The sequence below is a fragment of the Artibeus jamaicensis genome, unplaced genomic scaffold (assembly GCF_021234435.1).
Source record: "Artibeus jamaicensis isolate MK-2021 breed Jamaican fruit bat unplaced genomic scaffold, CSHL_Jam_final contig_1715, whole genome shotgun sequence".
NCBI classification, from domain to species: domain Eukaryota; kingdom Metazoa; phylum Chordata; class Mammalia; order Chiroptera; family Phyllostomidae; genus Artibeus; species Artibeus jamaicensis.
In genome coordinates this window covers 1,079,669-1,092,969 of record NW_026521335.1, presented here as the reverse complement: position 1 = coordinate 1,092,969, position 13,301 = coordinate 1,079,669, and the positions used below count along the sequence as shown (strand labels likewise).

General features: G+C 41.9%; 2 protein-coding genes across 6 annotated transcripts in view; both read right to left on the bottom strand.

Annotated features, from left to right (window-relative positions):
- GABPB2 (GA binding protein transcription factor subunit beta 2) overlaps positions 1 to 6,167 on the bottom strand; it is a 36,034-nt gene extending 29,867 nt beyond the window's left edge. The window contains exons 1-3 of one of the 5 annotated variants that reach the window (XM_053670272.1): positions 6,049 to 6,165; positions 5,655 to 5,874; positions 536 to 675 (exon numbers count right to left, since the gene is read on the bottom strand). In XM_053670272.1, the coding sequence (XP_053526247.1) occupies positions 536 to 643 (108 nt within the window). In that variant the 5' untranslated portion in view covers positions 644 to 675; positions 5,655 to 5,874; positions 6,049 to 6,165. Of the gene's footprint in view, positions 1 to 535; positions 676 to 5,654 lie in introns of all 5 variants that reach the window. The other 4 variants (XR_008392493.1, XM_053670285.1, XM_053670279.1 and 1 more) reach the window with 4 other exon arrangements.
- Positions 6,168 to 7,513: 1,346 nt separating this feature from the next.
- Positions 7,514 to 12,703, bottom strand: MLLT11 (MLLT11 transcription factor 7 cofactor). The gene is made up of 2 exons (XM_053670293.1): positions 12,482 to 12,703; positions 7,514 to 8,491 (listed from the first exon to the last, which is right to left on the bottom strand). The coding sequence occupies exon 2, from the start codon at positions 8,483 to 8,485 to the stop codon at positions 8,213 to 8,215; it is 273 nt and encodes a 90-aa protein (XP_053526268.1). The 5' UTR covers positions 8,486 to 8,491; positions 12,482 to 12,703; the 3' UTR covers positions 7,514 to 8,212.
- Between the last annotated feature and the right edge of the window lie 598 nt (positions 12,704 to 13,301).

The window sequence follows — 13,301 nt, the reverse complement described above, 5'->3', positions numbered from 1 at the left end:
GTGTGTAGGGTGGAGGGGAATGAAGTGGGGGAAATGGGACAACTATAATGGCATAATCAATAAAATATATATTTTTTAAAAACCTGAAAGTTCACCAGTTCATTCCCAGTCAGGGCACATGCCTGAGTTGTGGGCCAGTCCCCAGTTTGAGACAAGTGAGAGGCAACCAATGTTTCTCTTGCACACTGAGGTTTCTCTCCCTCTCTTTCTCCCTCCCTTCTCTAAAAATAACAAATTAAAAAAATTTTTTTAAAGATTTTATTTATATACTTTTTTAGAGAGGAGTTAGGAGGAAGAGAGGGAAACATCAATGTGTGGTTGCCTCTCATGCGCCCCCTACTGAAGACCTGGCCAGCAACCCAGGCATGTGCCTTGACTCGGAATTGAACCAGCAATCCTCTGGTTTGCTGGCCAGTGCTTAATCCACTGAGCCACACCAGCCAGGGCTAAAAATAAAAATCTTAAAAAAAAAAAAAAAGAAAGAAAAGAAAAAGATTGGTAACAGCACACATTGGGAATAATCAAGAGAGCTTACCCAGTCTGTGGTAAATGGGGCACCATTTGCCATCAATGTTCTCACTTCATCATCTTGGCCTTTTCTTGCTGCTTCTAGCAACCTCTTCCCTAAGTCCACCAAAGACATCTTTATGCATAGGAACAAAAGTTTTCAGGAAGCTGTAACTCAAACACAAGGAAAGCTGCCTGTAAAATGTTTTTAGAAGACTTCTTCTACTTTGATATATTTCTCAAGATGACTTACCTGGTAGGACATTTCTTTTCTAGCTTATCATCTAACACAAACAATCAGGTATTTGGAAAAGTTTCAGGCCCTAAACAATAATTCCCTTTCAATCTCCAGAAAAATGCTTTGGAAATACGTGCGACACATCACCTTTCTAGTTTAAGAGTTGCTAGAAAGGCAATAAAACAGCGTTTTATCCATTTGAAATGACCATGGGTAGAAACATTACGTGACAGGAAAGAATGACAAACAGACAAACCAAGGATACCGAGACTCAGGTATATGGTAGACACTTTTTATTTGGATAATCTTCATAATCTGGTGAGCCAATATTTTTCAAATAACCAATGTGTGTTATAAAATAAAGCAGGAGTAGGAAGAGGGAAAAGAAGACGGCTGAGGAGTAGGTGGAAGTTATACTCATCTCCTCCCCAGGCCCAAATTGGAATTACAACAAAATCATGGTACAACCAACCTAAATAACTAACTGAAATTGAGCACGGGCCTGCAAACCACACAATTGTGGTTCGATTCCCAGTCAGGGCACATGCCTGGGTTGCAGGCCAGTTCCCAGCGGGGGACTCACGAGAGGCAACCACACATTGATATTTCTCTCCTTCTCTCGTTCCCTTCCTCTCTAAAGATAAATAAATAAAATCTTAAGAAAAAATAACCGACTGAAGACTAGGTGAACAGAAGTCTTATAACCAAGGATTTACAGACAAATCCGTATCGAGACTAGACTACGTGACAGAAGAACCATACAGAAGAAGCCCTGAGTGACTGTCTAAAAGAGAGCTACTCAGAAGTATGGCACCTACAATGGACTTTGCACAATTAAAATTAAAGCTTTATTTCATTTTAAAAAATTACACAGGGGTAAAAGATTCATTCATAGTAAAAAACAGATCGATGAATTTTACAGTTTCAGATTTCTCACTGCAACTAACTTTAAGAAAGTACCACTTGTTATACCTGAAACTAATACAAAATAATATCAAATGTAAACTGAAATTGAAAAATAAATTTTAAAAAATTTACTACTTGTTGAATTTCTGCATAGCAACCGAGAATAATACCCACAATGATCTGAGGTTACTGAAACACTTTTTTCTTTCTCCAAGTTCAATATTGCAGCAAATTGAATGCAGAAATAGAGATGAAAATGCAGCTGTCTTCTAAATAGCCAGAAGTTAAAGAAAGTTGCAAAAATATAAAGCAATGCCATTCTTTTCACTATCTCTTTGACTTGGAAGATGTATTTTTCATATAAATGTATTATCTATAACATGTAGTAGATTTATTATTGTATTTTAATTAATGAACATTTAAAAATTAATTTCTAAAACAGTAAATATCAATAGATGTAACATTTTGGAGTCCTCAGTAATTTTTAAGGATATAAATGAGTCCTGAATTCAGAAAATTTGAGAATCACTGGCTTAGGCAAATCATGTGGCCATTACGTAATTCGGTTTTCCAATCTGTATCACAGAGCACTGTGTTCCAGCACAGGTGTGTCCGAGAGATCACCAGAGAAGTCTATTCAAAAGGGAAGCCACACAAGGCTCTGGTATGAGCCCTCTGAAACAGTGTGTTCAGGAGCAGAGGATGAACTTTTTAGTGTAAACTTCTATAATCTGATCTAAGCATCTGTTTTTACAACTCAAAAAATGCTAGAGAAAAAAAGCAAAAACTTCTCACAGAAAAGCAGTACTTCGCATTTCTCCGTGGTTATGTTCATTTTAAAGTCTCAAAACTATCTTATTATTAATTTAATTCTTATTACTAATAAGATAGTAATAAGAACAAGCCCTGTTCTTAAAAACAAGAACAAGCCCTGATGTGGTATGGCTCGGTCAACTGAGCACTGGCCTGGGAATCTTTGGAGGAAAAGGTCACCAGTTCGTTCCTGGTCAGGACACATGCCTGGGTTACTGGCCAGTCTCAAGTTGGGGGCATTGGAGAGGCAATTAGTCATGTGTTTCTCTCCTTCTTTCTCCCTCCTTTCCCTGTCTCTCTAAAAATAAATAAAATCTATTAAAAAATAAAAACAAGAACAAATTTCTAGGTGGTTCATTTATTAGTTATAAATAATTGCTTCAGCCCTTGGCCAGGGCTGAAGGCCAAAATGGTTAGAGGATAACCCCACTCTCCAAGGTTGCAGGTTCAATCCCCGGTCAGGACACATACAAGAATCAACCAAATGAATGCATAAATAAGTGAACGACAAACTGATGCTTTTCTCTTTCTCTCTCCCTAAAAAAAATTAAATAAATAAAATAATAATAATAATAATTCCTACACATTTTCTCAAATTATACTATACAGGGGTGGGCAAAAGGAGGTTTACAATTGTGAGTATACAAAACAAAGCTTACTCTTGCACTATTATTTATTAATTATTGTATTTTTTAAAGATTTTATTTATTTATCTTTAGAGGGGAAGGGAAGGAGAGAGGGAGAGAAATATCAATGTATGGTTGCTTCTCATGCATCCCCTGCTGGGAATTAGCCTGCAACCCGGGCATGTGCTCTGGCTGGAAATTGAACCGCAGTCCTTTGGTTCGCAGGCCCACGCTCAATCCAGTGAGCTGCACCAGCCAGGGTAATTATTGTATTATTTTTCATACAAACTGTAAACCTACTTTTGTCAACTCCTATGTAAAAGGTCTATCACCAAGCTTTAATGACTCTACAATAACTGACCACAAAGAGAAAGACTAACTTACATATGGATGTTCAGAAATGTTGCCACAAAGCAGGATTAAACTATCCTCATAATAAAATTCCAGCTCTACTCTCTACCAAACACATACACAAAAACTTCAGTTGAAGATTGAGGTATCTGTTTAAGGAGTAATCTGGTTTGCTTCACATTCCTGGGAAGCTGATACTTCTAGAAAATAAGATACTTTAAACTGATTTTATCTCACTGCAACTGGAGTCTTCAGTACCTGAACTCTTGCAAAATGTTAACTGAGCGAATCTTTCCAATTTTTTCCACTGTATTCTGCTTTCATATGTTAATTTTATCACATCTTTAAAACATTTTTTTAATGTATGGATTTTAGAGAAAGGGAGAGCTTGTTCCACTTCTTTATGCATTCACTGGTTGCTTCTCATATGTGCCCTGACTCAGGATCCAACCTGAAACCTTGGCACATTCAGACAGCGCTGTAACCAACTGGGCCACCCTGCCTGGGCTTATCACATTCCTTTAATCATTATTTGTGAGTCTGTATATCAGTATCACTAAATAGCAACTGACCCAAACTTGTGATCCCAAACTTTAGGCCATGAGAAGCCTTACTTCTTACCACATGAAGATATAGTTATCTGGTGCTTAGAATGTAAATAAGGTGTTACAGTCATTACTTGATATAAAATGTCTCCTAGAAATGTGTTCTTCAGGGTTCTTTTCTACCCATACTCCTTTCTTTTGAGTAAAAATAGTATCTATTTTTATTGATTGATTCTAGAGAGAAAAGGGAGAGGGTGAAAGAAGGAGAGAGAGATTGAGAGACAGATTTGTTGTTCCACTTATTTATGCACTTATTGGTTGATTTCTTGTATGTGTCCTGATTACAGATCAAACCTGCAACCTTGGCATATTCCGATGATGCTCTAACCAAATGATCTGGGGGCCGGGGCCAATAAAATGTTTTTTTAATAACAGCATTTGGGGAGAACTATGTGCCATTTTCCCAGTATCCTATGTCAACTCGGGCAGTACTCACCAGATAAAAGATGGAGCCTAAGAGACAAGACGACAGTCTAGGAACTTTTGAGTTCCCTCTCCCTGATTACTTTAAAACGTACATACCTTCACTTTCCCAACATAATATAAAATTAAAAAACAAAATCTAGCCTAACTTGTCTCTTAGGACTTTGAAGATAAATAAAACAACAAAGCACCTACTCCTCCTTTCAAACATGCAAGAGCTTTCAATAACTGCTTTAATAATGAATGAAGTGCTTGAGCTCTTGATAACAAAATACTCTATTATTATTAGAAAGTAATTAGTTGGTTGATGTAAGAATTTGGGTGGGGCCGTTCTTTCATTGTTATCAAGTGTACATGAAAATAGATGCTTAAGAACATTTATATTGAGCTGGGCGGGTCAAATGGTATGTTGAAAATACTGTCCTAGATGGCCAAAAATATTAAATTGTTGAAGGTAAGCCATAGAATATCCTTTTCCAGAGACAAAGATAGAGATGTGTGTGTGTGTGAGAGATCTTCTGGGACTCTGGAAAGGGAGAGAAGAATGGATGATCTCTGCGGTAAACCTGTGAGCAGAGAGAAAACTAACGGGAAGGCGAATCAGGATTGAAAAATCCATGGTCGGACGTCCTTTCCATTTTTTTTTCCTCTCTATTGCACACGTCCCCACTGAGCCTCCAGCTGTACAAACAACTGTGCAAGAGGCGGGGCCCTTACGCTCTCGTTCAGATTAGCGTGCTCACTGATAATCTTCAGGCTACTCCCGGGGCCCGGGAACTAGAGTCCCCGTTTTCTCCTCTATCACAAATCCTCCCGTTTCCCAGCAAAATTCTGTCTTTAGCGAAGAGAGTCAATTTGGGGCAGAGAGCCAAGATCTCAGCCTAGGGAGCAGCCCCCGAGCCGGGCTCCGCGAGGCCCCCTACTGGTCACCTCTGCGGCCTTGGCTTCCCTTGGTCCAGCTCCCCAGCCCCAGGTCTTACACCCACCCCCTTCTTCACCTCCTCCCAGTCCCCTCCCCTTCCTCCCGGCAACATCCCCTTCCTCTTCGTCCCCCTCCCCCAGATGCCCCCGCTCAGACGAAGGGGCGCCGCTCTGGGCCGGGCTGGGAAGCGGTGCAACTTCTCGCAGTACTCTCCCTGCCAGTCTGACACCCCCCGAGTCCACCCATCTCTTCTTCCCCCTCACCTCCTCGTCCGGAACGCCGCCGGCAGCGTTTTCGCCAAGCCCGCCAGTTTGGTCCCGTTTCCTTCTCTAGTCTAGACTCCCTGTCAGTGACGGTTACTTTTTGGCCTTTTCATATATGCATATTTGGGGGGCCTTTAACCCCCCTCGTGGAGAAATGGAGGCAGTAAAATGGCGGACCCGGAAGTGGAGGATCTGCGAAAGTAATTTCTGGCGGAGGAATCTGTGAAGAGAAAATTATTAGAAAACCTACATTTCCATTCGAACAGAAGGATGATGCACCTCCGAGGATCATTTACTATTCACCGAAGGCCTTTTGCAGTGAAAAAGCGTGTATCCTAGAAATACTAGACAGGACTATTTAGCGTGGCGGAGGGTTGTCGATTACGTGTCTTACGTGTCATATAGACCCGGCAGGGGACGGACAGATGGTTTGTTTTGGCGCCAAGAATCAAGCGAACCTCGAAAGAGAAATGGGATTACATCTCCGTCTTGCGCCGTGGTTGCTTCGTGGGAGGACGGCCACAGGGTTAATAGGAAAACGTTGTTTCATTGTCTCAAGCTAGGGTGAAATAGTTTGGAACTTTCCTGGCTTTGCGCAAGAATTGAACTCAGCTGCCTGACGGGCATATTTCCAGTTGCAGCCGGAACGTAAGGACCCTCCTGGAACCGAGCTGTCAGCAGGATCAGTGAAGCAAATAACGAAGGCAATTCATTTAGGGGGCCTGCAAGAAGATGGAGCATGAGTTCGCAAATCCATTTAGGCATTTTATTTACCAAACAGGTGTGTCCCACCTCCACCGACCAAATGCCATGACTAAAGGACAGTTACAAGTCAGGAAAGTCCTTCAAAAATAAGTAAAAACAGGAAAGGACACATCATCGAGCCATTCTTTATTTGATTTTGGCTTTTGATGTTGATAGTCGGCCTCAAAGTCTACAGGGAAGATTCACGTGTTTCCCTTTTCTGGACTTATCTCGATGTCGTTTATGTCATCTTTAAAGTATTTACAGGATGTTGCCCAAGCACTGTCGTGTATCGGTATTTCTAGCTTCCCTTTCTAAGTCTGAGAGTCAAAATCTTGTTTCATTGTTGTTTACATTCTTTTATACTGTCTGGCTCAGTGCCTTTCATAGAGTAGGCACCCCAAAACTACTTGTTAGTAAAAATGTTTTTTTAATGAGTTTTAAGTAAGCAGGTAACATTATTTGGGTGAATTTATTTTTCTTTGGCACCTAGGCTGAGATAAGAAACATTATCGTGCCAGAGGTGCCTCCTGAAACACCTAGAATTACTACCCAAATATGTTGGTAGTGGGCAAGCAGAAGAATGATGGGTTGCAGCTTTCTAGCTAAATAATTTTAAGTCAGTTTCACCCTTTACCTTGTTACTTACCCATTCAACCTAAAGTCAGTTATGTTAATGTGTAAAAATTACTCGTCATTCTTCCTCAAAGTTGAATATTAGAAATATATATATAAGCTGAATGTGAAAACAAGGCTAACTTGTGAAATTCTAGATTGTGTTACTGTGAAAAGAGAAAACTAGAATGCAATCCTGGGATTGAATGTCTTTATTAAAGATATGAGTAAATGGCAGCACAAATCAGCAAAAATTTCGGAAAGAGTGGGAACAGGGTGTAGGGTCAGAATGATTGCTCACCACCTGGTCTCAAGGTAAGCTGAAGAGCTGTGCCTGAGGCCCGGTGATCAGTATCAGTGGGAGATGCAAGAGGGCAACTCTAAAGTACTAAGGACTGAACCCTATACCTTTTAGGAATGGAATCAAGACCTTACAAATTATCATTAATAGTCAGCAAGATTGCATTTTAAGATTTGAAATTGCGTGATTTTCCTCAATCCACAGTTAGGAGGAAAATTATAAAGTGAGTAGACTTAAGAAACATCCTTTTGAGAGAGTGTAACTGTTCCTGAAATGATTCAGAGCTTCCCCTATTTTCATTTTCCAAGACATATTATTTCCTTTTGTGTTATACATTTACCCACCAATTCAGAAAAAGCAAGTGTCTTATCACCTTATTCTTTTAGAAATCCTACTGTCTTGTAGCAGGTAATCTGAAATTATAACTTACAAGGCATTCATCAAACCTTGAAGAAATATTTGCGTTTACTGGTCTGGAGCAGGGAATTAGGAAGGTTTGAGCAATCTCTAAAGCTAATTAAAATGAGGTTAAAAAAAAAAATGTATCAGTCCTTCTATTATACTATTACTCTCTGGTGCCCCCATCAGGCCTGTTTTCTGGAATTAATACGGGGTGGAGAGGAGGTATCCCTGTGACCCAGTTGCTAAGTACTCCATTGCTTGAATCCTTTACTTTGTGGCTTGAGGGCTCTTGACACCCCCCAGAAACTGGAAAAAATACTTTAAATAAATAAACAAACAAACAAATAAATAAGTACAGAACTCTGGCAGATTCATCAGCACCACCTCAACACAGTGGAGGAGAGAAAGCAAGATTGATAGGGGAAAAGGATGGAAAGGAAAGGGTTTGAAAGGGAAGACAATAAGGGCCAAGTGGTGGGAGAGAGGAGTCTTGGGCTTAGAGCAAGTCCAGTTCAAAGGAGTGGATGCTGGCAATGGGAGCTCTCCAGAAGTTGAAGGTGCTGTACTCGAGGAGGACATCGTCTTCAGGATTTTTCTCCTGCTCTGTTCCAGTTGCTTGCCCGGTCATTTTGCCAACGCTGCTGTCCTTGACCTTGTAGGTGGACGTATCTGACAGACCCAGGCTTTCCAACTCCGACAGATCCAATTCTGGAATGGGCATCCTCCAGAAAAGAAAAGAGCTGTACTGGCTACTCACAGGGTCCCTCATAACTTCCTAGAAAGAAATCGTTTGTCAGTCTTCATGCCATAACAAACTCTTTGTGGTGCACTGTCTTTCCTTACTTAAAAACTTTACATATGCATTTGCCTCTGTACATAACCCAAGCTCCCTAGGACATTCTTCAAGAATCTTTTTTATATTACCATTTTCTACTATTTCCACACTTCTCCTCAGCAAATGACTTATTTACTGCCTACTACTTCAAGTCAATCTTGAGTTTGGTTTTCAAGGCCTTCCAGAATCTGGCCCTATTCTTCCTAGTAGTAGCACGTTCTCTGTTATAGTGATGATTATTACTGTCTTGCTCAACTCTCTCCACTCTCCATCTTAAAATGCTGCCCAAGTTCTAACACTCCAAGTCCCAGGGGAATCTTTCCCCTGAACACCTATTTTTTAAAAATTATTGTATTTATTTATATTTAGAGAGAGGGAAACATCAGTGTGTGGTTGCCTCTCATGTGCCCCCAATGGGGGACCTGGTCCCCAACCCAGGCATGTGCCCTGACTGGGAATTGAACCGTCGACCCTTTGGTTCGCAGGCTGGCACTCAATCCACTGAGCCACACCAGCCAGGGCTGAACTCCTATTATGTTTGCAAATACAGAACTTCTTCCTGCCTTTGGTTTAATAGGTCATGGTACCTCTGAAAAGGGTTTCCATGACATTTTGGCTTTCTGTTTTACTACCTGCCTTCTAAGCCCTATTATAAATTCACCTCTTCCAGGAGGACTTCCTAAAACTTATCCAGCTCCAACTATCCATTTCTTCTAGCATTTACCCTAACACCCTGTAGAGTTTTACCTGACTATATCAGTTTGGGGTTACAGATCACTGCTTTGTGTATAGGGATAGTCTTATCTCCTTCAAGGGACAGAGTATCCCCAAGGGTCAAAACCAGTCTACTTGGTATTTACTTCACAAGTGCTGGGCTTTGCACTCAAAAGACATTCAAGGCTGCTGATTCATTTCCCCTCACTAATACAATGAATACCTTGTCACTGCCTCCTAATTAGTCCACAGATAAGCCCTAATGGCTTATCTATTTCTCTCTAGCCTACCTCTGCCTCAGAACAAAACCCAGGTGCTAAAAAGTTTTTTTCTATGCTGTAACAGTTCTCTTTTCTCTGATCACAATGCTAGATTATATGTGATGATACTGAAAGCAAATGGATTGGAAACTCCAGGTAAGGAAGGTAAAGTTTACATTGAAAGAAGGTCCTTTAACAGAATTAGACACTTTTCCATGCTTTAATGAGTCTTTCTATCAACTTTTCTGCTCATCCGCCCACACCCTGATGTTATGACTGTTATACCTCCCTGCAGCCTCCACCCTACTGCTTACTAGCCAAGGGAAGGGGCAAGAAACATTAGTTGAAATGTTCCCAAAGGACCAGAAAGAACATTCCACCACCTCCAAAAATAGAACCCCATCTCAAAAGGACTTCCTCCAACACACTCCATTGGCTCTCATTAGGCCTTGAGATGCCTAAGCAGTGGCCTAAAATAGGTTCCAAAACGTGTTAGGTTTCAGTAGGATCCTACAGAAACCCTGTCAACCTGTATAACATGACATGTCTTTACTAAGGCAGGGAAAGAATGCATTAATCTAGAACGTGTTTATGTGTGAATATGAGGGCTTTAGGAGGGGTGGGTAGGTAGACTCAATGTTTTTAAAGTTTAAAGTAAATTCTGAGTTGCTCTTTTCTTGTTAGGTTCAAGCTCCAAAATAAACCCTGGGAACTGAGCATTACTCAGCAGAGAAGCTGCTTATGAGTGTGATGGGGGGACTGGGACAGGGCGGGAACATGTTGGAAAGGTGAGGTCATCATCCAATAATATTTAGCTGATAATCTCCATAATAATTTGCAGAGACATGTGCACAGAAAAAGAGCTAAAAAAAAAATGGTTGTACTATCAACCAATTAACCAGGGCTTAGGTCTGCGGCTATAGAGATCCTAAGAAGCAAACCTTAGAGATCCTAAGAAGTCAATTGCCCACATAGCTGACTTCTTTCATACCCTCTCCCTCACCAGCTCTGTCCAGTGAGAGCTTAGTATAAGATGGGGCAAATATAACAGGCTCTTTAAAAAAAAGAATTGGAGGCCCTGGCTGGTGGTGTAGCTCAGTGGATTGAGCTCGGGCCTGCGAACCAGACAATCGAGGTTTGATTCCCAGTCAGGGCACATGCCTGGGTTGCAGGCAGGTTCCTTGCAGGCCAATTCCCAGCAGGGGATGTGCAAAGGGCAACCATACATTGGTGAAAAAAAAATAGAATTGGCCGTGGCTTGGTGTGGCTCAGTGGATTGAGCGCTGGCCCGCAAACTAAAAGACAGAATCATAAGAGGAAAAAAATCATAGGTTTTTAAAACTAGAAAATGCCTTAGAAATTATCTAGTGACTTGTGAAGCGTCCAAGCCAGTCTGAATAGAACCTAGGTCTCATAATTCCCAGTCTGGTCCTTTTTTAATGTGTTGTACAAAGACAACTACCTACAGCTTTATGTCATCCTATACCAATATTCTCAAAACTTGCAAGAATTCTTAGTTCCTGAAGAGCAGATTTTCAGTGGGCTAGGTGTTATTTGTTCCTGTGATCCTAATCTGAGTGCTGAACTTGCAAAAAAGGCAGTAGAGAGCAAGTTAGAATCCGAGAAAGGGGAAGAGCTCTGACAAACCTACTTCTTTTATTATAGCCAGCATATGTATCAAAGCTGTCCAATCCCTGAGTATCTGGCAGAGCTTCTCTTGGCAATTAAAAAAGCTAAGGGAAATTTCATGAACTATTTATTAACTTAAACGGCCTAATATCTTTAGCTATGACTCAGAGACATGTACCAAATACATTCCAGAAAGGCACTCATACAAGCATTAATGGCCTTTGAAATGAAATCAAGAACATTGACTACACAAAAAACCTGAAGCTAAAATACCCTTTCCATTGATAATGACAACTTAAAATTTAATACAGTATGAATTTAATTCCCAAGTACCCAAATTTTGCAAGAGGTCTCTTTTTGGCTGGCTTTCTCTTCTCTCCCCATTTGCTTGATTAACAAATATATAAAAAAAGATACACTGTCTCTGAGCCACGAAGACACGCCCAAACACTCTTTGTCTAGACCCTCCGTGGGAATCCAGGGCCTCCCCAACCAGGCTTTGCTGTGTCATGCTGCCGTGAAATGGAAGGACAAGGGATGGTGATGGAGGGGAATGGAAGCGCTCTGGCATCTCATTATATGGGCCTCATCCCGGGCTTGGATTTTTCTATTAGCCATGTCCTTGCCCACTTAGTCTACTGAGCTACAAAGAAACATTTCTTTTCCAGAATCTGCCCCTATACCTAGCTCTTGTGGGCTGTACTAATTTCAATATGGGATCAGGTAGTTCAGCACAGAGATCCCCACCTCTCCTACCTCAAGCTGCCCCTTTGGAGCAAAGGTTTGAGTTGGGGAGGAGACTGTTAAAAGAAAGATGAGGATTAATCTCAATATTATCTCATATTCTTTCCCCCAAACTCCCTCGCTATGGAGACAAATCTGGGGTGAGGGTAGACTCATCAATAGAACGCTACAGAGAAAAAAAAAAGGAAATATAGGGAAATAGAGGCTTGAGCAATACAGTAAGACTAGAGATTCATCAAAAACCAAATTATAGCTTGAGAAAAAGATACAGATAACCAGACTGAAGATAAAATACACAGGACAATAATTTATAGGTAAATAGGTACTTGAAATAAGGAGATAAATGCTGAGAAATAACTACATGTAATCTGTTAAAAATTAATGTCTATATACCGGATGATAAGGCATGGATGGAGATGTGAGAAGAGATGTAAAACGGTGAACAAATAACCCGTTGTTTATAGAGGAGCCTTCTCTCCTCTTGAACTTCCCCACCTCATCCTTATTTGAGGTCCTCAACCCAACCAGAAGCAGCTGGTCTTTATCTTTGCAGCCCCTGCCCCGCTCCCTCAGTTTCGTTTACCTGTTATCAATGAATTACTAGTGTGCTCCAAAGATGGAGGGAGGACCCCGGGGCTCCCGGTGCCTGCTCTGGGCTGGAGAGAAAGGCAGCTGTGGGGGCTTTGCCGGCTTTGTCTTCTCGCTCCCTCTCGCTCGTCAGTGACAGTCTGCTCAGTCTCCCCCTGCAATGCAGCCCCTCCTAAGGGCGGAAGGACTCCGCGCCCCTCCCCGCCTGACTCGGCTAATTCAAAGGATAGGCTCCAGAACACTTTCAGGAGGGAGCCAGGATTAAGGCGTCTCCGTAGGTTTATTGGTCTGCACAGTTATTGCTCAGCTCTTTCAGCACTCCCATGCTGACCGAGGGTCCATTGAGTGAGGCGTTAATTGTCCTGATTTTAGACCTATGGATTAAAAATCTTAACTCTGGACAACCATGGAGCGCCCCTTTATTACCCAATTTAAAGATTTCAGGTTACTAAATGTTTTCGAGATTCAGGAAAATTCTCCATCCCTCCCTCCAATCCCCACTCCTTCCGACTAGCCTCCCCATGCTCACAATGGGAAAATAAACCGAGCCCGGTTTCATTTGGGGTAGATTGGGGTGGGGGGTGCTTCTGAGAAACTGGGAATTTGGTTGGGTCTGAGGGATTTGCGGGGTCCGCTTCGCTTTGCCCCCCAAAGCCTGGTGCGCGAAGACAAAGTGCGATTCCGGGGGGCTCAGCTTGGGTCCCCGGCCCTCACCGAGGGTCCACATTCCGCAGTGCGCGGAGCAGGGGCGGCGGGCCTCGGGGGCTCAGGAGGCCGGTCCCAGGCCCTCCCCGTGCAGTGCCGCATCAGTCCAG

Bases quoted from the DNA above. Each gene is read 5' to 3' on its own strand.
- MLLT11 (XM_053670293.1), bottom strand. From the start codon at position 8,485: ATGAGGGACCCTGTGAGTAGCCAGTACAGCTCTTTTCTTTTCTGGAGG.